Source organism: Micropterus dolomieu, linkage group LG09, assembly GCF_021292245.1.
Source record: "Micropterus dolomieu isolate WLL.071019.BEF.003 ecotype Adirondacks linkage group LG09, ASM2129224v1, whole genome shotgun sequence".
Taxonomy (NCBI): Eukaryota; Metazoa; Chordata; class Actinopteri; order Centrarchiformes; family Centrarchidae; genus Micropterus; species Micropterus dolomieu.
Window position 1 is genome coordinate 25,160,836 of NC_060158.1, and position 27,732 is coordinate 25,188,567.

At 40.0% G+C, this 27,732-nt stretch overlaps 1 protein-coding gene across 3 annotated transcripts in view; it reads right to left on the reverse strand.

Moving 5' to 3' along the window:
- The window catches only part of trappc9 (trafficking protein particle complex subunit 9), a 272,399-nt gene that overhangs the window by 85,634 nt on the left and 159,033 nt on the right, over nucleotides 1-27,732 (reverse strand). For all 3 annotated transcript variants that reach the window (XM_046059801.1, XM_046059800.1, XM_046059802.1), the window contains 2 exons: nucleotides 23,308-23,450; nucleotides 11,018-11,128 (listed from right to left, as the gene is read on the reverse strand). In XM_046059801.1, coding sequence (XP_045915757.1) covers nucleotides 11,018-11,128; nucleotides 23,308-23,450 — 254 coding nt within the window. The remainder of the gene's footprint in view (nucleotides 1-11,017; nucleotides 11,129-23,307; nucleotides 23,451-27,732) is intronic.

A 27,732-nucleotide genomic window follows, 5' to 3' on the forward strand; every position in this document is an offset into this window, starting at 1 on the left:
GGTCTGAGGGCAACCTGCCGCTGGAAAAGAACTGGACACTGAATGACTTACAAGACTGAAAACATCCGTCCCACTGAATGTTATCTTTATTACAATGAAAGATATTGAGCTTTCAAAGATAATGTTGAGCTTAAAAATATCCACGTGCTGATACAAGAACTAACACATCCACTAACAGCGGTTTAACTTGTGTTAGTTTAGTGTTTTTATTTTCCACACTTTATTTTTTATTTGCCGGCAAAGTTGAAATGTTTTAATCCTATTTTTTCCATGTGAAGCAATTTTTTTTTAAACTTTATTTTGAGCATTATAATTTATTTAGTTTATTATTATTATTGAAGGCTTGTATTACACTCTACGTTTGTGCTGGTGATACAAAACCAAAAACATATCAGAAGACAAGTGTAAAGATCATTCTTGAAACAGTGCTTTGAAAAAAAAACAACTGCTCACTGAGCAAGTGGACCTGAAGTTAGGACCCTGTCCCCGCCAAACATTCAGATTTGATGACATTGCTACCTTAGCAATGATTTACAAAAACCTGAGTAGCATGCCAGAGCAACTTGCTGAGAAGACTAGAGAAGACAGAAAACAATGGAACATCCCCATGAATCTTGTAAAACTGATCGGGCAATGACGGAGCAAATGAATCTCCTGGAAGATACAGATGACGGACTGATGGGGATCATATCACGGTTGTGACAGAGGATGTTCTCCCACTGCTTATACTTATACAGCTGACAGCTAGAGATAAGTGCATCAGGGCCTCTGCTCTTCAATTCTGATAATTAGATACTGTTCAAACACTTGCATCAAACCTTCTAAAGGATTTGACTGACTTGCAATCAAACCAACGTAATTACAATGCTTAAGAACTCGTGGGACAGAAATGTCTTTCCTGCCTGACATCTAGGACATCATTTCTTATTTTCGATTTGTATTAATAATAGACACTTTCATTTGCTCCGTCTCATCATAATTTGCTCATTAGATCCAAGATTCAGTCGCAGAAAGGTCAGGGCTGTCTGACGGTACGCGCAGGAGCGCTCCCTTTTCCTCAAGTAATAGAATAGAAAAAAGCAAGTGAGGAGAGCGGTTCTAATTTACATGCTGTTTATGCAGAGCAGTGACCATTACAGCTTGATAATTTTTCTCAGCTCAAGGTGGTTAAAAAAAAAACTCCACCGACGAATAATTATAGGATGAATTAGTAATTTCGCCAAAACCAGACTTAATGTGCCTGGTGGAGCATACTGATGAATGGATGTTTCAGGGCATGTTTTACAGTCTCACCATTGAAACCTCTGTGGTCATAATTTCATCAGAGATATCTAACAGAGGAGTCCTGCTGTTCTTTTAGAATTAAAACACGTCATTGTGATGTATTTCACTTGGAAGGTCAATGATTAATCCACTACCTATTAATCACAGTAATTGATTTAATCCATCTAACATATACTTACTAAGAATATATAAGACGAGAAATGTGCAGTGTAAACCGTCAGACAATGTGGTTTTGGAGAACTACTTGTTTGTGTCATTAGGTGGTATCTGTCTGTTTACGTCCTCCTTCCCTGGGTTTGCTTTTTGAATATACTGTTAGTAGGGTCATGACGAGATCTCGCGGCACAAGATCTCACGAGATTAAATTATGACGAGAATTCTCGTCAGGTAAAAAGCTGTCTCACACGCACATGCCATTTTTCACACGCTGACAAGCCACACATTAATTTTCTCACGCAGTGAAATACAAATGAATAACTGAAAAGATGGACTCACGGAGCTAATCTATTCCACACAGCTGATTGACAATGGTGCGATAGTAATTAGCTGAACCTACTTGCGCTGTGAGTCCACACCTTTTTATATACAGTCAGTGGTCCAGACAGCTGTGACGAGTAGCTGGTAGAGTTTTGCAACTAAACATCTAAAAACTGAAGCGCAGCCTGCTCTGTTTGGGACTGTGAGCTGCACTGGAAGTTAACGTGTGTGGATTTCGGGTGAGATTTCTAGTGGATCAAAAACGTAATGCACAGCAGAGTAAAGGGCAGGTAGACTTCTCATTAAATGATGATGTTAGTCTGGTAATATTCTGCCTTTTTTCTGGACATGTCAGAGAACACAGATATGTGGAAGAGATTCTGAATGTGCAGAAAGTTTTAACCATGAGCAGAAAATCTGCTAAAACACAGGAGCTATTAAAGTCCAGGAGTTTCTAACTAAATTAAAATTAAATAATTTATCGTTATGGTGCAAAGGTGCCACAGTCAAATTTAAAGGTTACTTCCCCCCCAAACAAAGACACAAAGAGGATGGAAGACAAAGTCATGACCCAGCAGGGATTCTGAACAGATCTGAAAGCAGCACAGAAAGATTGAGAGCTGCGCTGACTTAGATTCTGTTATAGTAAGGTTATAGATTTGAATCATCACTTGCCACCTGAATTTTGTGTTTCTCTTTATATAAATAAAATTTAAAAAATCACCATAAACTGGTGCAGAATACAGGAAATAAAGTGTTTAAAGCTCAAAATTTTCATTTATTCCAGCATTAAAGATTCTTAAAATCTGGTCTCGTCTCAATCGTGTGAACCCAATCTCGAATCTCGTCTTGTGGGTTAATTGTCTCGTCACACCCTAGTTAATAGTTTTTTATTTTTAAAAGAAGCAAAAGGGTGTTTTTGACTCTGGCTGAGGGCGTGTCTGTATTCGATTGACAGCAGCAGGCTGATATCTGGTTCTGAACACCCGCAGGAGAACAAGAGACAACAAACGAAAAAAAAGGGGTAGGAGTACATAAGTTTTACTTCTTCCTACTCCTTTTCCCACATCTGATGAAATATGTTAACACAGGAAAGAAGGGTACTTTTGCTGCTCATCTGTTGTTTTTACCTATTTTTTTTTTAAACATGGTTTTATTTTTTTACACTTTCTTTTGCATGTTCGAAATAAAGATTTCAATAAAAAAAATAAAAATAATAATTCAATTCAAAACTTGCGCTGTAGCCAAAATGCCATGGACAGACAGTGTGTTGTTAGTTACTGAAGCGTTAGGACCGCACCAGCATCTAGGTGGACCCAAGTGATATTCACAGGTGTGTTCACAAGCTGTTCAATGTGCTGCAGCTGAGCAGCTTGAATTTTGTGGTGATTATGGGCCATGCCAGTAGTTTAAAAATGCTTTTATCATGGAAAATGTGCACTTTGTGTTGCATCCTTTATTAATGATTAGCTGAACATTGGTTGTTAACATGTCCCATAATTGATGAAGGAAACTGCTTTAAATTTATATTTAATAAAACCTCTCTCAATGTGAGCCTGTAAAAATCCCACGTAAAGTCATGTCAGGAAAATCTGGAAAGATCTGAAACACAAAAGAAAAAGACAGGTACACATTCTCCTCCTCCTCCCTCTATTCTGCTCTGTTCAAAGCAAAAACTGAAGTTTGGGCATCACTGTGTGGTGTCACGTCGGTCTTTGGGAGCCTTGTCGGGCTCCCAAACATCAAAGTGACAATTCACATGCTGGAGGCGCTTCCCTTTTTTTCCATTGGCCATTAAAGAACACCATTAAGGGGATAAAGACCTTGTAAAAGACATGTCTGTGAATGATATGAGAAGATGAAAGCAGCACTCTGTTCCTCACCCTGTTGCCCCCTCTCCACGTGTCGCCTTCACAGGGAGAGAACAAACACTCCACAAACTAAACTTACTACTTAAACACAACCAATGGCATCTTTGTTTTTCAGTAGCAGCATTCAATAAATGTAAGCTACCACTACTTCAATGTAGCTGTACCAGAATAAGGAAACAGCTCCCTGTTGCTGTCCTCATGATCCCCTCATATGGACACACGTCTAGAAACTATTAAATCTACTGTTGAAGCTGCTTATGTCTCTCCACGCATGAAGGCTTTTTCTCCCTTTCTACTTGTGTAACCATGAAAAAGCTCAATGGAAACAATTAAAAATGGTTCGTTGTAGGAGGAGAAGTGTGGATGATTGACAGAGTCATTTTTGCGACTGTCGGATTGAAGCCTTAGCCTCACCAGTCCTGGATTCTGACTCCAGAAAACATCTTGAGCCTGACACCTCATTCATCATAGAACAGAAAAGAAATATGAAATGACAGGGCTATCTGATGTCGCGAGAAGAGGTACTGAAGAGACAAACACAATATGGTTCAGCAGATGGAGAACCACGAGTGCGTGGCCCCAGAATTTCTCTATATGCAAAATCCTGCCCCACTCTGATAATCTGTGTGCGTGCCGGGTGTGTGCGTCAAAAGGAAGTGATCAGCATGTTGCCAAAACATGAGCTGGGGTTTGTTGAGTCCGGCTGCATCCACTATGCTCTGCTTCGTCAGGGTATCTACAGAAATATTGTATGGTGTGGAATGAATCGATATGCAGGATCTGAGCTAATCTTCTGTAATGAATGTATGTCTGTCAGGCTTCCAGAGAAATCGCTTCAGGACGGAAGTGCTGATTGGTGGAATCCAAAGCAACAGTTATATCTAGAGGGAATGTCAGTCAAAGGGGGGAAAGACATGCGAGTCTATACATATATGCATCTGCAGTTGTTACTAGGTTTGACATTTTTTGCCCCAGAGGCACATTCTGTCATACTGGGGCATTATGTATTCTGACCTCTACATAATTTCTTATGTCTAACAATGACTTTCTGATGGTATCAGTGAGAGATGTGAGAAATTAATCTTGGCAATATGAGGAATTATCTAACAGCGACATATGGCCTGACTTAAAAGAACTGAAGAAACACGTTAAAACTAAGACTCAAGACAGAAAATAGCCAACACAACTTTTGACCTAAGAACAGTTTTATTTCTGTTGAGCCCATCACACTTCAAGCTGTATACTCTGCTGTGCATTGTCCTGTGACAAGAAATAATTAGATCCTTTACTTAAGTAAAAGTACCAATACAACAATGGCAAAATGCACTTAAAAGTACTTGTTCCACAGAAGAATGTCCCCTGTGACTGGTATCTTGCCATGACTATATTAACATATACATGATATTGGTAGATTAATACTGATGAATCAATGTAAAAGCAGTATCTTCCTGCTGCAGCCTGTTATGGTGGAGTAGGTTTTAACTACTTTATGTACAGATTAGTTCCCAATTTGGGGGTCGGGGCCTTCCAAAGGGTCACGGCATAAATCTGTGTGGTTGCGAGATGATTTATGGGAGGAAACAGAAAAATCTTTGCTTTTTGTGAAATTAAGGATAACTTGATCTCTCTGATTATTACAGTTATTGAAATGATACCATTTAGAGGTGAAATGTCTCTTCAGTGGAACTGCTAACAACTCAAAAGGCATATCAAATGTCAGATGGAGTTTTTTTTAACCACTTTGAAACTAACACCTATTTCCAGGAAGAACGCCTAAAATAACATACCCAAAATAAATCAGTAAAAACTCCTCAACCATTAGGCCTAGAGGCATAATTCTGGTCTCCTTTGATAGGTCAGCTAAGCAGTATGAATCAACTGTAAATGAACCTATTTATTTTTCTATTAAAGACTAAATGGAGATGCAATAAATGAAAATATGATATGTTCATCCTCGCCTGATATAAAATCTATATTTTAATAGCAATTTGCAATTATGCGCATAGTTATGCGAAAAATTGAATAATGAATTATTGCGCACTTTTAATTTAAATGTACCGCTATAAGCACAAAAGTGCAATAACATGTGGTTTGCAAAGTCTTTAAACAAATAAGGTGCTTTTTTACCAGCAGTATTCCCTTTACACAGTAGCAATAAAATATATATAATACTTAAACATTAATGTAATCAAATCAAATATTAAACCAAAGCTGTTTGCCACTGCCAGGGCATTAAAGCAAGTTACTCTCAGAGTCCAGTTGTCTTGTGTTTTTCCTGAACAGGAACTTTTTGTACGTGATGCGCAGCACAAATCATCGGAGGAGATACTGATCCTCGCTGTTTGTGAGTTTCCAGAATCTATTACTGTTTTCTAAATAATTATCAGGACATCAACAGGAGGGAATTCGCATGGCAGAGCATCCCCGCAAAACTAGAAGAAGGCCTATCAGGTAAAGTTATGTAACGTTAGCCTATAATTTAACTTAAGTTAAATAGGGTACAGCTGTGTAGAGCATAGAAGCCGTTGCCATGGTTACTCTCGTGGTTGATTTGCAGGCTGATCAACATCCCGCCCCTCCTGTGACCCATGGTTTGATTGTATGTGTATTCAGAGCAAGTGAGCAAGGGACTTTCAAACTAATAATAATAATAATAAATTAAATAAATAAATAAAATAATTGTCGGCGATAATAACGCGTTAACATGCCCTACCCTATTCAAAACACTATTTCTGTCCATATAAGCACATTCCAAATAACATAAAGCTTCCAAAACATTGAAATATTGACCAAAAGCACTCCCATGCTTTACAGGCTCACAACTTGAGAACAGAACATTCTACTGTGTAGCTCCTACGGGTCGGCCTGAACTTCTTCTCTCCTTCATTTTGACAAAAGAAACCTAAGACCTCAGTGGTTGCGCAATACCAAGATGGCAGCCCGGGCAATATTTTCACACAGTGTTATGGACTGTGTTTTCTTATGTTCAGAGTGATTTATGCATGGGTTTACTGCCTCCAATTGGCCATTTAAATAGTGTTGTTGCTTTAGTGATGCATGAAGTAGTTGTGCTGGGTGACCCCGGAAGTTGTGTTCAGGATGCAGGTGATTCAGGGATTCAGCTCAGATATTTTGGTGCTGACGTAACATCCCTCCTTCATATGTCTTGCTAAACGCAATGTCTGTAAGTAATGATGCTTGTATGCATTAACACAGCATGTCTGTCATGTAGACATTTCTGAAGCTAGTTCATGGCTAGCATTTATGCTAGCGCTGTACTACACACAGATGTACTGTAATGCTGTTACTGATATGTATTGTTGTATGTATTGTTATCTGTTTCAGTTTCACAAACTTTACTGATAAACTCCACAAACGGCACAGTGTCTCCTGTGGCTTTATTGATCACTGTTTAGCTGGCTGGATAGGTACGGAGTTAGTCAGACCAGTGACACACAGAAAACAGCTGCTTTTGGACTGAAAACAGCAAAAACGGCAAAAGTCAGTCAGCGGTTGTAACTGTAAACGTATACTGATGCGTTTGTTGTTATTATTAACCGGCCTATGAGTGTTACGATTTGAGTGTTATGAGTTACACAGCTGATCAGAGCTGGAGCTGGACTTTCTTTAAAGTGGTTGGACTGTGGTGTAGGATGAGATGAGAGAACAGCTGCAGCCATGTCCAGTGATTACAGAGCGATTTACGTTGTGATATAAGTTCATTTAGATGCTTGCTGTTATGTGTGTTTGGTATGGATAAAAATGGTTGGTTTGACGTTCTGGCTGCGCCTCCTAGCTTCACAGAGGTGCGTGGCATGCATAGGGTGACGAAATACTAGGGTTGTCTATGGATTTCTCTTTTGCATTTTGTGCGAAAATCGATCGTCCCGCCCGGTCTGTGCTTAAAATAAGAGGTCACAAAGATTAAAAAAGGTTTAATCTTGAACAATGCGTTGTATTTATTAGACATGTTTTAAAGGTTAAATCTCAGTCTGAAACATACAGTAACAGTATAATCTGTCAGATAAATGCAGTGGAGAAAAAAGCACAGCATTTCCCTCTGAAATGTACTAGAGTAGAAAAGCAACATAAAATTTAACAGTAGCAGTACAAGCAAGTCAAAACTGTGCTTACGTGCAGTTCTTGAGTAAATGTACTTATTTACTTGCCAGCACTGTCCCTGGATTATCTTCTTTTATTGAATACCCAAACAAAAACAGAGTCTAATTGATCAGTAAATGTATTTCATGTTTATATTCACTCAAACTTTGATGGTACTTACAGTCTGGCAAAGTTCTACATAGTGCTAGTGTTCCAGGGGCAGAACAGTGGGTGGTAAATGGATAACAGCGTGGGATCTTGAGTTTAAAATCTCTTTCAAGAGACTCAAGAAAATGGCAAAATGGCAGCACAATTGGACTTTTCTTTGGCAGACATTTGTTAATTCTCTGGTATGATGTGCTCATTTAATGAAACAAACAAACAAATAAACAACAACAAAAGAAACACCCTGCACATTCATATACCAAAGCAGCATGGCAAAAAAGAGCAGGGGAAGAAAGGAGTGTGGTACACCTAACCAGCAATCATTAAAAAATTTAAATTAATAATAAAATTAAATTATTAAAAAATCTAATTTTCATTGCCTTTCATTGTCAATGGGCTTAAACCTCACTTACAAATGAAGCACACACCTGTTTTCTCTGTTGTTTGCATCAGCCCAGCCACTATTCTGCTTTTCGGGTCGGATGCAGCTCTGTGCGCGCTCCCGAGTCTCTCTCAGACTACAGCGACAGCACTGCAGCGAACGAAATGCAGTCCACTAAAACCATAAAATAACTGGCACCCAGCAAAACACAGACTCCAACATAAACTCCACAACAAAAATAAAGGTTTATGTGCTGAAGCCCATCAGACCAAACGCGATTCAGATGATATCCCGTAACAACGCAGTGACCATCAAAAAGGCTGAAGAAACACGTAGAGAGAGTCACGTTAGCTCGCCGGCTAATGCCGAGCAGTTGCTAATGTTATCTGGTGCAAAGTTATATCGCTTTCCACATTCCTTCACCAACTAATGAGACCCATATTATTATCCTGTGCGCCACTCAAGTCAAAGTGTTGACTTAGCCTGCAAGAAGGGATGTAACAGTACAAAGCAAATGGTGGTGTTGGTTACTAACCTTACGTTACGTTAGCTCGGACCTGCCGCTGTTTGCTTGCTACCGTTCAATTTAGATTTATTGGCGTTTACCAATACTTATGTACACAGCTTCTCCACCTCTCAGTCGCTGTAACTAACGTGACCCACATAATATACAATAATACAACAAAACGGCGACAACAACACAGAAGAAGACCCATCCACTGCAGTAAAGTTACTTACTGTGGTCAAACTGGTATAAAGTGTGACAACGATCTCATTTATGATATTCAGCCTAGCTCAATAACGTTTAGTTATCATTCAACACATTTAGCTGTGTTCGCATTGCTGAGCCTCCGGTGAAAGATACACTGACAGTAATGTTAGTTACTGAATAACAGCAAGCGAGCTAACGCTGTATCACGTCGGCTAAATGCAGTAAATGTAACGTTATCATGTAACCTGCATGGATTAGTTCAACCTCAAGCTGATAAAAATATTACTGTAACGTTGCAGAGGGAGTTTGTCTGAGCTGTGGAAAAATCCACTCTAAATTTAAAGACCACAATACATTATAGTACAGTAACACGAGCAGTGAAACTGTAGCCAGTGAAGCTACACCACACTTCAGTTGAAAGAAGCAAGCTACATTACATTCCGCAGAAAAAGAAGCGATACACCGAAGCTAGATAATGCCATGCTACAGTGCAGTGTAGTTTCATAAATTAAATAAATAAATCAATCATAAATACTTAATTGGATCATGAAAATAAGTAACCATGTATTAAAGACACACAGCAAACTTAAAAAGAGGGGTCTCTGGAGAGTTTTAATTCTTAAACAATGCATGCTGGGAAGTCTGCCCTATGATGTTTGTTGATGTTTCTTTTCAACTTAATTTGATACATTGAGTTAACTTTCAGTTGCACATTCATTCATTCAACTCATCGTCTGAGTGAGAACAACTCATGTTTATAAGTTCTGAAGTTGTCTGAAATGAAATAACCTAAAAACCAGAAATCAATAAATAAATATAAATTAAATATGTTGTGTTAATGACAAATGATTAGTTGGTTTCAACTAATTCAACATTTTTATTTGTAAGAGAAAAAATGTGTTATTTCCTGTCTTTTAAAAGTTGCACAGTCTCGCTTCAATACTAGCAGCGTACAGCACATGTCGCATCACGAATACACTACAAACAGGGTGTGTGATAATAAGCTTTTCTGTTTTCCTACCACTTACACTACACTGCACTCCCTGCATTGCAACTGTAAACAATCATGTATTTTTGGTTGTTTGATTGTTGTTTTTGTTTAGTTTCTTCTCCAAGTTTAGCAATGATAAGCCCTTGCTCCCAGCTAATCCATTAAAATACCTTTAGGATAAGTAAACAGTATCTCTAAATGCAACTTTTTTAGCGACTTCTCAAGTTATCTTTCTTCACAGCTCATTTCTGCACAGGAAAGATTATTTGGCGTGAGCTGAGTGATGAGCTGTTTGGCTCTGTCTGAAAAGATCCCCTTCCACCCCCTAATTCCCGCGCAAATAATAACATCCCACCCCTGTGGAGAAAGGCCTGTGAGTCACCAACAGTGTACCTCTGCTTGTGGCGAAGGATGCACTGGAGAGACGGCACTGACAGGAATCATAATTTGCCACTTTCTAGTGAAAGGACAAGTGGAGAAAGAGAGAGAGAGGCTGAGGTAGTGAGAGTGTGACGATGATGTGTCCAAGATTATCTGCGTGTCAGGGGAAGGTGAAAGCACATCAAGGTATGACAACTTTAGGACTAAAAAAATTAACAGATCTTGTATGGTCCAATACAAATTTAGGATTTACCGCCAGTTTTCTTTTTTCCCTGGCAAAGAAGGAAAACAAGCATTTAGACTCTTTTAGTACAGTAAAACTGAAAAATAAATTGAAATTTTATTAAACATTTGTTATATTGTTATTGTGGAAGATTATATTGCGAAAATTATCATTTTATCATCCTGCCCTACTAGGTCATGGGTGAAAACATGAACTAACACCAGTATGTTGCTTTAATATCTAAAGAAAGAGTGGGCAAAGCTTGATGATTTTTGTAATTTCTGCGTGAATAAAAACAGAATTAAGAATGTGGGAGAAAATCAACTAAACAAACTTGAGACCTGGAAGATATTTTGCTTTGAGCCATCTCTATATGGAACATGGTAAGACTGCATATATCTGTGTGTAGAAAGAGAAACCTTCCACTCACCTCTGGCACTCGCTCGCATGGAGAACCAGGTCCTGGTTGCTCTTGGCGCTGACGGTGAGCTCATGCTCTGTTGGGTTGAAGATGTCGAGCAGCAGATGACACTGGCGAGTGCTGTGGACAGACACAAGAATTGAGTGTACAACAACAATCTCTCTGTTCACTCAAAAACTCAAGAGTAAATAAGATGCCATTGCACAGGGTCGTAATGGTGCACAGCCCTGTTCACCATTGTGGATAGAAGACGTCTTTATTCATTATAGACAAATACATAACAAAAAGCTCACAATGCCTCATGTTCTTTAGGGAGTCTCAGTTGCCCATACAGCCTACGCATAATGACTTGTTAATGTGTGTGTGAGATCATACTTTATGCATGAGGTTACAATTGCTTTCTAAAAATATTCGGCCACATACACGCGCACAGCAAAATGCATGACATCAAGAGAAGACACGGTGTGAAGTGCTCATCAGTCCTTGTCATAACATCAAAGGTGGCGGTACTTTCATCAGGCCCACGGGCCTCTCTGGAGCAGGCCATCTCCACATCATTCCGGGCCTGCTTTTCTCATGCAGATCATAACAGGGCCAATTTGTGATTTAGATCAAGACAGGAGAGATGACGCTGGATTTTAAAGGAGTTAATTTTAACCCCCAAGTAGGTGTTTTTTTCCCCCCGGTAATGACAGATGAAAGGGATGGACATCTCAGATACAGAGAACAGACTGTCCAATACAGCCAGTGAGCAGTTACATCAGTAGTTTCTGTAGGTGTAAAGGAGAAATGTGACTAAAGTCTACATTAAACCGTACAGTCTTTTTACACATACTTTTTATCCATACTGCTTTTGAAGGGCAGAGTTTACAGAGCTTGGACTAACTATAAACCCATAAACATAAAATATAACATAATCCAGTGCTGTAGTCCCTACATAGTACTGTTGCATCATTAGCTTAACAAAGCTTAAAAAGAAAAACAATAATTGTTGCAATTTATGTGACCACAGTTTGTGTTATTGCTGAACTGTTTTGCTTTATACTGGTGTTATTGGTGTAATATGTTGGCCAGGACTAAATATGGAATGAAATTTGAGACAAAAAAGAAACATTATATATACATACAAGAACATAATAATGGATACATAAATGAAGAGAGTGTAGTGAAAACATTTTATTTCTAAAAACAGGGTTGATTTTTTCAGAGATCGAGAAGTAATTGCAAGGAAAAGAAATCTACTACTCTGGACTGGATATTAAATTATAAGATGTAAAAGCTAACAGGTAATACTTCCATTAAAGTCATTCAAACATAAATGCCACATTTGTGCAACTTGTCCATCAGTCACACACACACTCTCTCCTCTCCATTGGAAGTGGTCGAAATGGATTTCAATGACAAATTTTCAGAGGCCTTCATCACTGGTGACACCAGCAGTTCCTTCAGGAATTTATTTTCTCAGTGGTAGTAAAGCATGTTACACAAGCTATCATGAAGTCCTGTATGTTGAACTTCCTAAACACTTAAAGGCCTGACTCTAAAACACACACACTATACACATTAACGTTTTTTCCCCTTATGGGTATTTATGCTCACAATCCGTAGACGCTAAAGGGAATTGTTGGGTCTCTATGATCAATGTTACAAAGAGTACCCTCTAGACCTGAGATATGTTGGTGCCATTTAATAAAACTGAATAGAACATTTTAATTGAATAGGCATGCCTAATTATGAATACATAAATAATACATACATAATTTAAATTAAGTGAAGAGAAACATCTGAAAAAAAAAACATCAGCAACAGAAACGCAGTGTGCAAAGACATATTCCATATGCACACGTAGAATAGCTGGTAGGTTGAATGTTTATGAACATTAATCAAAGAACTAATTTAAAGATAATTATAATGCATTGTACAAACAGCCTTTTGGTTATTTTCTGTACAAGCTTTGAAACAAAACTACTCCGATTTAAAAAGGAGAGATATGTATAATGCTCCAAAGCAATTACAATACGTGGAATCAAACTGCAAAAGCAAAGATGTAAAAACGCATCCTGTGTACAAATGATATGCTGCCTATCACCCCATCTTTCCCTCCAGGTCACACTAAGCCCCCTTCCAAGTTAGCTGCTTGTATCTTAAATCTCTGGGTTAATGGAGGCTTACGTTGAGCTTGCCTGAGTGCCTAATAAACTGCTGGAGCATGGTTTTTTAAGGCCTAACCATGTTTCTTTAATTGTCTCGTTGTCTTTGTTGGCGGACATGATTAACGGGCTGAGTGGGGCGAGGCACTGATTTATAGGCCAGGGCGTTTAGCTGAAGTGATCAATCAGACCACCCAGTTAAGAAACACAGGCTCATTGCTCATGCCATAAGTACCCAAGATAAACTGAAGGAAATGAGCCAGGGATATAAGCACAGACGATGTGGATAGACCCCTTTTGATAAGAGTTACCACAGCATGAGCCTGAAAGGCCGTTGAGCAGCAGTGGACAACTTCATTCAAAAACGGTTGCTGGGACTGCTAAAGAAGGATTAATTTAATAAATGCCCCTGTCTATTTCTGAGAACTCTACCACACTAACAAATGAGCCATGAGGTCAGTATTTAGCATTTACTGAGTGACTCTCTAAATGTGGCGCCACACATTTCTAGGCCAAGACCACAAAAAGACATCAATACAATACAGACAAATGCCAGCACCACAGTCTGATCATCTTTGTTCCTACGTTGACAGTATAGCACAAATCGAGCAATGAAACTGAGTGGGCATTAGTTGAGACTGGGGACGTTGTTGCTGTGAGGTAGTGGGTGGTAAAAATGGAACACAATGTGGGAGGAGGCAAAAACGCAAAGATCAATGGAGCTGGGCCCACACCTCAGTCAATTCTGCAAATCTACGATCAATAAGTGCTGATTTTGCAGCCCTACTCTGGCACAAAAACATAACATATCCCTTACACACAAAATGTAATGGCCTTAATTATCCTGCTTGGATTTAGAGTACTTCCAACGATGGGCTATTTTATCTACGGGAGCCAATAAGGGACAGATGACTATGCTTTTATGTCTACATTTTAAAATTTAATGACAAGTGAAAATTTGCTAAAAACTAATTGCTGGCTTGTCAGCATGGGCACCATGACAAATAATAAATGGATATCAAATCATAAATTGTCACTAATTAAAGATCCAGTTCACCCAAATACATTTTTCTCCTTTAACAGTAATTAGCCCTGTAGACAGATTTAGTTTCATCTGCCCCAGCTTAAGATTTCAAAGGGGCTGTATTAGCATGGGAAACAGATGTTTACATTGCCAAAGCAAGTGTAAAATAAAAACAATGTACATAAAGAAGAAGTGTGATTTTTCTATGTCTATTTCATTCTCTGGATGTCTGCTTCCACTCTGAATTTAGAAATGGATGGAATTGTATTTGCAGTGTTTCAAGCATAAACAAATGAAAGATTCAAAAGGAACATATCTGTCCACAAACTCTGTCATTGTTACCCTTGACAGTCAACAGGATGTGATGTAAAATATTTTCATAGGGACTTTGGTAGAAAGTAGTTCTAATGAAATCTATGACATCTGTTAGCTAAAGGCAACAGAGCAGTGGAGGGTTTCCTTGCAAACGGTTACAATTGCTCACGAGTCTATAGATGATGTACACTTTCTGAAAAACACGTCAGAGGATCAGTTAATTTCCCCCAGTAGAGCAAGGGCAACACAATGTTGAGCAAATGGGATTTTAACAGGTCCCTGTAAAGTATGGACGACTGAGTAATTCACACATCCTGCTTCACAGCCACTTTCTTTAACAGATCTGTCACCTTACGTAAGGTCAATTGCGAGCAAACTAAAAAGAGGTATAAAATGGCATAATGGGACAAAGAGAGCAACAAAAGGGTAGAAGACACAAAGAGAAATGTGGAGTGAAATAATGAAAGAAGTCATGAGACACAATACAAGGGAGGCAGAAGAGAAGAAAACTGATTTGAAAACTGAAACTGAACAGACAGAAGAACTGAGACAAGTCAGAGAGCGTAGAGAGCGTTTGAAGAAACGATAAAAAGTACATCTGTCTAGAAAGTCAGAGAGAGACCATAACAAAGGGAGACAGAGAGAAACAAATGAGATACAGAGGGTCACAATGTAATGCAATCACAGTGACCCTGTACGAACTAAAAAATATTAGGCAGTTTCACAGAGGTGGCGATTACTATGCTCATTTTTTAAGACCTTGTCGTGGATTATACTGTTGCATTATACAGTAAGATGTACAATATCCAGCACTGGACGATATGGCCGAAACAATAAAAAAAAAAAAATCACTTTAACAACTTTAACATTTACAGGGCGTCATGTGCAAGACAGTTTCAGAACAGATAGTGAGCAGACTTTTCTGCTCTAATGCATCTGCTGTTGCAGACAGCTGGCAAGCTAGAAGTAGAATCTACACACTCCATGTCCATGAGTCTTTTTTTCCCCCTCTCGAAATGTAATTGTTGAATTCACTATCAGATAGCCAGAGGTAGCTAGCCACCTGGGGCAAGGGCACACCTGGAGTCACTACAGTCCCATAAAGTGCAGCAGGTGCACACATAGTTTAACTATTCACGTCACAGTTTGCGAGACAAGTTTGAGTGACTCATCTAATGTTTTGTTCCACTGTTCCAGTGTACATACAAGGTGGTGACAAGGTAATGTGAGGGAAGAGAGAATGAGATGGAGGTGGATAAATTTAAGACAAATACGTATGTAAGCTAAAAAGGGAGGAGGATGAAAGAAAAGAAAAGGGTAGTGAGTTCAGCTTTGGAGAACCGCTGACTGACAGCGAACCATCTAGACAGTGCTGATTTTCCAAAATGGTCGGAGCTATCATATTAGCTGCAACGCACCATCCAATTCTAAATACAAAGAGGGTAATTAACTTCTGTGGACAGTTGAGAGATACATATTGACGGTACAAATACTTCTGTTGGACAAACTTAACATATTGTCCAGGTAGTGAGCAGGCTAGTTTGATAGTAATGTGTCAGTTAGCAAGCCAAGTGGCATGGCAGGCCATTGTAGCTGGTTGACGCTAGCATGTTGACAGCTAGCTAGCACGTTTAGTAGAAAAAGCTTGCCAAATAGCAACGCAAGTAGTCAGTACTGTACATCACCGAGCTTCCGGCTCCACCTATTTTGCAAGGATGGACTACTGACTTTGTGCCATTTTCTGGTCTCACTGGAGAAAGTTGGAGGAAGAGCAGGACAGAGACAGAAAGAGGGACGACAGTGGCACAGAGTGAGGAGTGTCTTTCTCTTTGTGAACCTGTATTTTTCTTAAGGTGCAATGAGTATTTTTATTTTGCCTGCACCTGTTCCATCTAATTGCACTGATAAAAACAGTTCTATTCTAATTATGCTGTGATGCCAGGAAGGCAGAATAAAGATTAAAATCAGATTCTACCAGCATCTGTCATCCACAACAGCTGGCATCTACTGTATGAAGGCCTCCCCCCTTCAGGTAATTAACCTCCTACAAAATCATCTGAAGGTAGCAGGTATGTCTTCCAACTACAGTCGCTAATTGGAGTGATGCACATTGTCAAAGCCTGATTATACACATGAAATCCACTGGTTACCTTGCTTAAATCTTACATAACTAGCACCAGACTGTTGCTAAACATACCTCTGTGCTGTGAACGTCAGACAGGCCGCTTACATTTTGGTATTCTGCACAACTCTGCATTGAATGCAGGGGGAAAATCATCGAGAGTGTTGGAGACAGTGACGAGAATATAATCTTTCTCCTGGGAGAAGGTTGTACATCTCCACTCCACCACACTAGCAGTATGTCAAGGTTGGGAGAGCGGTGCTTTTAAAAGGGACGAGAAGAGTGTTGACCAGTCCCTCACAATGATGCAGCGGGACAGAAATCTGGAAAAAGTCTGTCCACTCTTTGTCTCTCTATATAAATGCATTTAAATGTCATGCCTTGAAGCATGTTGAAAGATACAAAGACAAGTGGACATCGTGGCTATATTTATATAGCAACAACAGCAATAGTCCAATTATTTAATTCAATATATAAACAAAAAACAATTTTTGTTAAGCTGTTTAAGTGGGTTGCTAATTGGTCCTTTAATAAAATGATATCCTCATTAACTGTACATGCTACTGGGTAGGTTTGTTTCTTTGGCGTAGGCTACACTCACAGTAGCCTGTATTGTTGTAGCATTAATAAAGCTCTTCGGAGCACCAGAGAGAAATCGACACATTTAAGTGGCACCAAAATGAGGTTGCGGAATGTGCGTTGTAGGTACCAGCTCCATATTAGTACTGGGTTCCGGTACCCAACCCTATACAGCACACAGACTGACTAAAAGAAGAGGACTTCTTTCATCTCTCATTGTACCTCAAACACACTTGTGGCTATCACTGGGACTAACGCTGCTCATTCTACTCTGATGTTTAATAAAGTTGTGTTAAAGTCAAATATCCATCTATCGTCAACCACTAGTCTTGTGTACAGGGTCGCTGGGTGCTGGAGCCTATCCCAGCTGACATCGGGCGAAAGGCGGGGTACAAAGTCAAGTCAAATATGTCCTCTTTAATTATGACTTATTTGAGTTAGGAAACTGGAGAATGCTTTGTACATATCGACACCCTACTTAGAGTATTGCCTACATAGATTTAAAATAGGAACACTGCAAAGATAAAGCAAGTAAACAAGAGTGTATGGGAGGAAAAGTTAGACGCAGAAAGATTGGGAGAACGGTGCTGCAGAGAGAGGCATGATAGGAAAAAGTAAAGGATGGAGGAAGAGAGAAAGGGAGGTGAAGAACAAGTGAAAAGAAGAGCAGCCGAGGTAGAGAAACAGAGTCGAGATGAAAGAGACAGAGAGCAAGGGAAAGGAAGATACAGTAAATGCAATGCGCAGCATGATAATGAGACATGGAAAAGAAAAAAGAATGGATGAGGAAGAGAATGGGGGAGACAAAAGTAGAGATACAGTAATATGTTAGTATGACAGAGAGAATGTATTCTTCCGCTCTCTTACTGTAAGCAGCTACTACTGTACTACTGTGTTCTTTAGGAACTGAGGACATGGCAGCTAAATCACACAAAGCCACAAGGACTTTCAAAAAGTCAATGTATGTGGGATTTTTTTAGAGAGAGAGAGAGAGAGAAATGGGTGTACAGAGAGGTAGAGAGGGAGGAAGCGAGAGACAGAGAAACACAAAAACAGATCGAAAGGATAAGTTGCTGTATTATTGAGCAATTTCATACAACCGCTTCCAAATTCTCTTTTAACTCGCAGCCAAGAAGAAAGTCAATAGTACTTATCTCAACAAGTAAAGTGTGTTACAGGGCTTTAATGTCTATCCCTCCAGGGGGGAAATTCAAAGGTAATTCTAACTAATAATGTGTGAGTTTGTGTGTACGAAGCATGCCATTATGAAAAAGTGAATTGTGATTGAATTCTAAGAAGTTCCTAATGTCATTTTGAGTACTAAGGACATCTCTTATCGAGGCCTTGTAGAGATAGTAGAGTACTGCAGGGATGAGGTATCTTTGCAGGCCAACCCAGAAGTTAGCATCGCCCTGGTTCCCTTGAAAAAAAGCTAATTTGATTTTTACATAGGATTATTGCAGAGAATAAGCTCTTTGGCAAATAAACGTTTAAGATACTTACAAACATTTTGTTCAGCAAAATCATCTTCACAAATGCTTTTTCAAGCGTTAATGCACTCACTTGAAGCAAAAAGCTAACATCAGGCTATAAACTAACTATACCACAGTCTCATGACTTTGTCATCACCACTAAGGTCCCAACTTGTCCTGATCTAGCTAGTGGTCATGTGTCAAATGCCTTACAACAAGACTACCACTGGAAACTACTATAAACTGATAAATCTACAAGTTGGAGTTTGCAAGAGCTCAACTATAAACACACTGAGGTTGTAAAGGCAGACCGGTGAGTAGATCAGTTGCCATGTCCAGCCGGATGCCATCGAATGTACCTGACATAACCTTATGTTAACCACAGACCTTGTTTCAGGCTTCAAACCAAAAACCCTTTCAAAAAAACACTGACTTGAACTAACTCATTCCAGGTTTTAGGACTCGTTCTTGCAGTTCTCTTTGTCTATACTACCTATCAAACACACACACACACACACACACACACACTTTAATGCAAGGAATTCCATGCAGGTTATCCTGAAAACATTTTCTTCATATTTCAGAACTGGGAGAGTTTGTACATATACTTTCACAGGTATCACTGCTGGCAGAAGTAGGGCCAGATATCAATCGTAGCAGAAATTCTCAGAAAGTAGTATTGATGCAAAAGCCGAGTTTCAATACAATACCGAACAATTGGAGTACTTTAATAGAAAAACACTACACGTTAATTAATAAACGAAGCTAGACCTCTCAAATGTTAATTGTCAATATGTCTATATTGTTTTGTTCATAGTGTGTATATTAGTGTTGTCTACTCTGTAGTTTGTGTCTGATTTTATTTTATTATTATTATATTATTTTATTATTGTATAAGTAAGCACATCGTGAGCAATGTACAATCCTGAGTCAAATTCCTCGTATGTGTACACATACCTGGCAATAAAACTGATTCTGATTAAATGATGTTCACACAAGCAGCCGCACAAGAACTGTACCTTCAAACTGTACTGTAAATTCAAAGATTATCATGTAATACTGTTTTTAAAAGTAAGCATTTGTTGCAGTTATTGCATTTAAATTAAATATGATATTGCAACTATATTATCACAATTAACATGTATAGTAAAGTAAGAGATTTAAGACCTGATGTAGATTGTTCTACATTGCTTCTATTTCTTTTTCTGTTCAGCAATCAAATGTCACGTTGATCACCAAAAGCAACAGCTCGACATTTTATCATAGGAAACATACATGTGGGACATTCAGCCATAACATTATAATATTTTGTAGGTCACCCTTTTGCCGCCAAAACAGTCCTGACCCGTAGAGGTATGGACTCCACCAGACCTCTGAAGTTGTGAATTGTGCTGTGGTATCTGGCGACAAGACGTTAGCAGCAGATCCCTTAAGTCCTGTAAGTTGCAAGGTGGGTCCGCAACGGATCAGACTTGTTTGTCCAGACCACAGATGCTCGACTGGATTGAGATCTGGGGAATCTGGCCAAGTCAACACCTTGAACTCTTTGTTGTGTTCCTTAAACCATTCCTGAACCGTTTTTGCTTTGTGGCAGGGAGCATTATCCTGCTGAAAAAGGCCATCAGGGAACACTGTTTCCATGAAAGGGTGTAAATGGTCTGCATCAATGTTCAAGTAGGTGGTACGTGTCAAAGTAACATCCACATGAATGGCATCCCAAGGTTTCCCAGCAGAACATTGCCCAAAGCATCACACTGCCTCCACTGGCTTGCATTCATCTCATAGTGCATCCTAGTGCCATGTGTTCCCCAGGCAAGCAACGCACACGCACCCGGCCATTCACTTCATGTAAAAGACAAACACGACTCATCAGACCAGGCAACCTCCTTCCATTGCTCCATGGTCCAGTTCTGATGCTCATGTGCCCATTCTACAGTGGACAGGGGTCAGCATGGTCACCATGAATGGACTGCGGCAACATAGCCCTATACACATGCACTTTGTGTTCTGACACCTTTCTATTAAAACCAGCATTATCTTTTTCATCAATTTGATGTACAGTAGCTTGTCTGGTAGATCGGACCACACGGGCAAGCCTTCGATCCCCACATGCAACAGTGAGTTTTGGCCACCCATGACCCTGTTGCGGGTTCACTGCTTTTCCTTCTTTGGACCACTCTTAATAGTTTTGGAGATGCTCTGACCCGGTCCTCTCGCCATCATAATTTGCCCCTTGTCAAAGTCGCTCCAATTATTGCGCTTGTCCATTTTCCCTGCTTCTGACACATCAACTTTGAGGACACAATGCTCACTTGCTGCCCAATATATCCCACACACTGACAGGTGCCATGGTAGTGAGATTATCATTGTTATTCACGTCACCTGTCAGTGTTCATACTGTTATGGCTGATCTGTGTAAATGTAGAATGGACAGTTGTGGGTGTTATTATTTAAGGACTTTGGAAACTAAATTTAGGTTTGTTCAACATAGTCAAAAATAAAAAAAAGAATGGCCTCAAAGGACTTTACAATCTGTACAACACACAACACCACCTTCCTTTACATCCTCTATTCAGACAAGAAATAACTTTCATCTGAGAGGGGAGATCTGTCTTGGACTTGGCCCTGGAGGTTTCTGTAGTTTTGCTTATGGCTTATTACTTAAGGTTTTGGTTAGCATTTGCTCAGGATCAAGAACCACTAATGTGGTCCTGTCAAAAAAGTCACTAAATATAATACTGAGCCATAGGAATAAACTTTGACTTAAAAAGACTTCTCCTTAAAAGGCAGTCTCCTTAAACCTTTTCCAAGGCCTTCAATGTCAACACATAAAATGTTTTGATATTAGCTTCAGAGCCAACAGATACTGTATGTCAGTGTCATGAGGCAGAAAGTGCTAAGGGCGTGATAGAGGTAAGGAAGAGGGCGGTGATGGTATAGCAGCCAGTACAGCATGTATGCATATATATCAGCGCTGAGCCAAGATGGATGGCTTAGACCGCAGATATTATTACAGCTAATGATTCACCTCAAGTGGCTATTACTCGGCTACGATCTGTCTCCCTTGCTTTGAGTTTTTTCATTAGAATTGGGGAGCTGAAAATTGGAGTGAAGTGAGACACGGGGAATGTGTGTGTGGGAGGATGAGTGCGGGAGTCTTCAGTAATCTATGTTTGTGTGCACGAGAGAGAGAAAATGTGAGAGCATGAGAAAAGACTGAACATCCATTCACGTCTGTCACTATCTGAACTGACTGGTGAAAATAGCATTTCTAAGTCTTCTGGTTTTGATAGCAGAAATGTCATAGTGAGACTGTTGCTGCAGTGGTTAAAGAGAAGGTCAACATCTATTCACCAAATCAAGACAGAATGAATTTGCTGTATTTGTATCATATGAGAGATGAATTGAAGCTTTGGAATTGAGATTTATCACCAATTACTGGGACAAGAGCTTAGCTTTTCTGGTACTTCAATGAAGGATGTGTAGTGTTGCTCTCTTATCTGAGAATGATGGATGGTTCTCTGTGGTTGTGTGGTATGCTTCGTAGTTTCAAGTCACCAGTTGTGTATGGTGGAGGATGATGGGATTGGTTTTTGTGACAAGTGCAGTAAAAGAATGTGCCCATAGTCAAAATAATTCAGCTCAGCTCTACAGAGTGTTTCAAGCCTCATCTTGAACATTGTTTTTATTTTCCAGTGGACAACTCCATTCTAATAAACGCCATTTCCAACAGCAGCAGCAGTAAGCTGATAGACCCACTTTATGCTACCTGCCCAGCACTAAACAAAAGATAGAAAAAGTTGATTGCTAAATGGTGACCCTGGTGGAGCACTTGGCAGCTCAAGAGCCAGACAAGTTTCTCCATCATGTTAATTTCATAAGATAATAAATCACTGTTGTGTTCACAGCTTGTTGCACTGCCCCTTTAGATTGGTGCTCCTTTGATGAGCGAAAGGCTTAAAGCACAGGCTACTCCTACATATATTCACTTTTAATTTGTGGTGGAATTGTCCCACTACAACAACCTACAACAGCAAATATACTGAGCACAGCAGTTGCTGCAGAATCCATGAGATGCTTTGGTGCATGTACACATGCCTTTATCCCACTTTTTCTCACATTTTATAAATGATTACTTTCCTTGAAGATGGACTTTAAACAATATGTTTTTCCAACTCTACCCTAAGACAGCCCTTACATGCTTGTATGTTGAAAGAGTAAACGGTTGCTGTAATCACTCCACCTGTCCATACTGGCTGTGAAGCGATACCTTTGTAGAGCGGCTACACTGTAAGAAAGCAGTTGGTCAAATTATGTGGGTATAGACAGATTAATGGTTATTGCCCGGACGAAACGCCAGCCATAAACCTTTGTACTGCCAGGATGGAGAAACCAGACTGCTCATATAGGCTTTAGCCAAACTTTGACATGCACTTGCTCTTACTCTACGAAAGGGGCCAGTATGGTAAGCCGCAAATAACTTTCCTTGTTCATATGAAAAGTGAGTATTGTGTTAAGATTATTTAATTAATTATTTTTGAATTAGCAAACAGAGCCCAGAGTTTGCATAAACAAACAAACACCAATCCATATACCGTATTAAGCCACAGAAAATGCAGGTTAGTTCTGTGTGTTACCTGGTTGCAGGAAGAGTGCTGACTCTGGTGAAGAACACAGACGGCTCCACGTCAACATGGACTCCCAAAGACAGCTCCCTGTAGTAGCCCTCCACTTTGCCTGCTCCTCCTGAGTACTTGAAGTTCAGCACTGCTTCCAAAGTCTGCAAAAGCACAGGATATGGATTAACATTTAGTGATCCTCTACCAGGGATTCAAAGGAACATCTGTATGGAGGACTGAGTGTGATTGGGGTCAGAGGTCACAGCCAGCAAGTTGTGTCCTGCAATTCCATCAACAAAACTAGTTTGTTTTTAAGATGGATGCATTAAAAGTCATTACAGTAAAATAAATGCACAGCTATTGTGCTGCTTAATGAAATGGAAGTATAACGGTGAGAGGTGTGGAGGGTATGATTGGTGGCTCCAAACAGATGATTCAGAATCAACATGTCTCACAAGAGAGGAGAGGGCGGTGGGTGGGTGCAGTGGGTGGGATTTGCTGGCTGTGTTCCACAGTCAAGGGAGGAAAGTGGACACACAGAATAACTCAGAGGTACTCAGAGGTATTCTGTGGAGGGGGCGGCACAGGACAGGCAGCCAAGTGGGCGAAGGATGGGGAAATTAAAAGTGGCAGTTTATTGTGAGGGAGCACTAGCTGACTCAGGAAATGGGCTAAAGCGGGCTAAAGAGAGCATCCAAGGTCATGCTTTTCTTCCTATGCAGCCTATATCATCTCTCCACATATTGCTGATGGAGGCACTGGCTGTGCCTTTCCAGAACAAATTTCACTGATTCCTTGATTATTTTCAATCTTTATCGCTTCTTGTGGGCGTGCAGAGCGCCAAGTGGAATGATTCGGAGCCTGCTGGCTAGACGTCTGGCCTATTACAACCTAATGACAGAGGAACAGCACACTGAGCAAAGAGAGATGAAAACATTAGAGAGGATTATTATTATTGTAGACCAAGCACCTTAATTCTACATTTTCACTTATCTTGAACTGCTAGATTTCACATCTTTGCTATATTTTTATGCAAATGATCTTATATTTTCCTTGCCCTAGTCTATTTTTAAGCACCATGGCTCTATGGATGACAATGTTGGTCAGTCCTGCATTATGGTCTCAACTGAAATACAGTATCTACTCAACTATTGATGGATTGCCATGGAATTTGGTACAAACATTCATGGTGCCCAGATGGCATCATCATGACAAACCATAATGGCTTTGGAGATCGCCTGATTTCCATTTAGCGCCAGCAGCTGGTAAAAGTTCTCACTTATCCAGTGTAATATCCCAACATCTACCGGATGGATTGGCCCAAAATAGTGTGCATACATTGATAGTTACCAGAGGGTGAATCAAACTAACTTTGGGGATTCTTTGCCCTTCCTTCTAGCGCCACCATGCAGTGCACATTGGTTTTAAGTGAAATTGCTCGACAACTATTTGGTACAGACATTCATTTCCCTCAGGATAAAAATTATAACTTTGGTGATCCAATTTCATCTTGCGGAGGCACCTAGGGGTTAGGGCGCCAACCATGAACCACAACATCCCTGATGCACATACCTGCTACAGCATCAGCATGTTAGCATGCTGAGGTTAACATTTAGCTCAAAGCAGCATAGCGCTTGAGTACAGAGAGAGAGCCGCCAGCATGACTGCAGACCCGTAGTCATGACTAACATTGATCAGAGCTTATTGTAAACTATAGTAGATTTACTACGGGTTCCAAACAAAATTTATTCTAGGATGAACACAGCTTAAAGTAAGTAATCTGACATTGTTGACACTGGCCCTTTTATCATCAGCATGCTAATTTTCAAAAGAGGGAGCCTGCCCTCATGATGGAGGTATTTCATAAAGCGTGTTTGAATCCTGACATCCTCTCTGAATACCATTTTCCCCACTATTTGCCTTCCCTGAAGGTTAACAGTGGAGCCAATCTGCCTTGGATGTGGAGGAAGAGCAGCAGCCCTACAATTATGGCAGGAGACAGACTCATGCTGCGCTGGCAACAGAATGAAAGCAACTGATGACGAACTGTTGATATGAATCTCATTTGAATTGATTGACTGAAATCGCTCAGATTCCTCGAGCAAAGCCTCTGGTTGGAGTCCATTTCCATTAAAGTCTGTGCTTCCTCAATAAGAATGTTTTCTTCACTTGTTTTCCTCCTGTTTGTTAAGGGACAAGGGCTGGTGTTGTTTTATTATTTAATTATCAACAAATCCCACGAAAAGACAAAAAACAACAAGTTTATCCTTCTAACAATATTGTCCGTGTTGCCAAAGCCGGATACAGCCACAGAAGGGGCTGACATATTGCTTCATAACAACAAACACAACCAGTGTATCATATTTATATATTCTGACACCCTTTTATTAATGGTGAGGATTTCTGATACTGAGAGCATACATTATAAAATATGCAAGTTCATTTTTTTCCTTTTGAGCAGTAGAGTGCCGTGTTACATGCAGCTACGTGATCCTGTGGCTGCCGGTGTGGTACAAATAGCCTCAACATGATCCTCTTGAGGAACAGTGATTGTCTCACAGACACTAGCAAACAGCGGATGTGCACACCGATTCCCTTTTCAGACCGGGGTAGACACAGAGCTCTTCAATACTCTCTCTCTGCTCTCGGCCCCCTCAGGACCCCATTTCAATCACACTGGGCTAAAAATAGGCTCTCCTGTGATGAGCTGACTGTGTTCGGAGTGGGCTAGTAGCAAAGCAGCCTAAGCAATCAGCCTGACCGCACACCTGCATTAACTTCACACGCATACAAACAACATGATTAGTGAGAATGCCCAGATTAAGGTAACACTTTGGTTAAGGTGTTCACCCTCAACAATCCCCAGACAGCATAAGCTTTTTTATGTTCAAGTTAATGTCTTGTAGCCAACGAGCTAACATGAAATAGCAGCACATCCATAAAGTTAGCAAGTTGACTCTGTAATGTCTGTTATACAGCGATATTTACTTAGTTTCACTAACATTAGCCACAATAATCTTCTGGTCACACCAGAACATTAAATGATTGATAAATAACACAGCACTGCTAATGTGGTTACACCCTCAAGGCCTCAGTATGCTTTGAAAAAATGTTTGTCAGTTTGCCTAACAGAGTATTTTTGAAACATAGGGGGACTGCACCTGACAATAATTGTAACTTACAAACACAGAGAATCAGTTTGAACAGCCATTGCCCAGGTGTGCGGGGCAATCTCTCTTTTTCTTTTTGCTATGGTGCATCAAGACACATTGATTGATTCGGCTTACAGACATCAAGTCGTTTTATTTATATAGCCCTGATTCCAAAATTTGTCTTAGGGGGTTTGATAATCTGTACGAAATAGACTCTCGAAGGACAGACTTCTCAAAGGCAAGTTCACCGTGACACACTCAGAGAATAAGAAGGCCTCTCACATTACTATCAGAAACATAATGCCCAATCTCTTGCCTTTTTGTGGCCTCCAGCCTTGCGATAACAGTGAGAAAATACTCTTGCCAGTAAGTTGTGAAATGATTACCCGCTTTACATCAAAAGCAAAGCTATTCCTTATCACGGCATTGAGAGATTATAAAGATTTTTTAGAAGAATTTTTGCTGATTATTGACGCCAAACCTTGGTAACGGGCGAAACAACACTTTACATAGGAGTGGGTCAGGATGTGTATCGTCAGTGCATGATACTGGTGTCAACTTTGTTGTAAGCCAGTTATAATTGCCCATTCTGCAGTTTCATCAGTTTTTTTTTAATCATCTATGCAGGTCACTAGACACAGGGCAATTCTTTAACACTGCTCGACCTCCAACCATTACGGCTCGAGAGCTTACTGTAAAAAGGGCATAAAAAGGTGAATCCCTGCTCATACAGTATTCTTGTCCCGACATAAACACTGACTTGCTTAGATCTAAACATGGTTTGCCCTTGCAGGTAAGATGCACACATTCTGCAAGCTTTTTGATGACGATGCATTAATCCTCTTTGAATATTCATCAATCATTTGTAAACTCCTTTGTAAACAGCAGATCCTTTATTAATATGACTGTATTGTTTAGCTCCCCAAACTCTCACTGGCTGTTGTCCTCCCTGGCCTTTGTCTTATCTTCCAAAAAAAGTACTTCTGAGATTTGCTGCTAAGCATCACAAGAAATGACATGGAGAGTATTAGACTGGATTTTTACCTTGAATGCCATCACAAAGTCTCTGAAGACCAACCGTCATATTCATTCATACAGGCGCAGCATTTGTTTGACAATAGAGGTGAATTCTGAACGTCACACAGTTTTCTCTCTCTTGGACATGACGGGTGAACCAAAAAGAAAGCTGAAGGCTTTTTGAATGCTTTGGCACTGAGATAAAGATCCTGACACATCTTGCTGAGGAGATTATGGCATGGTCCCATGTCTCCTGACAGGAATACTAAGATAA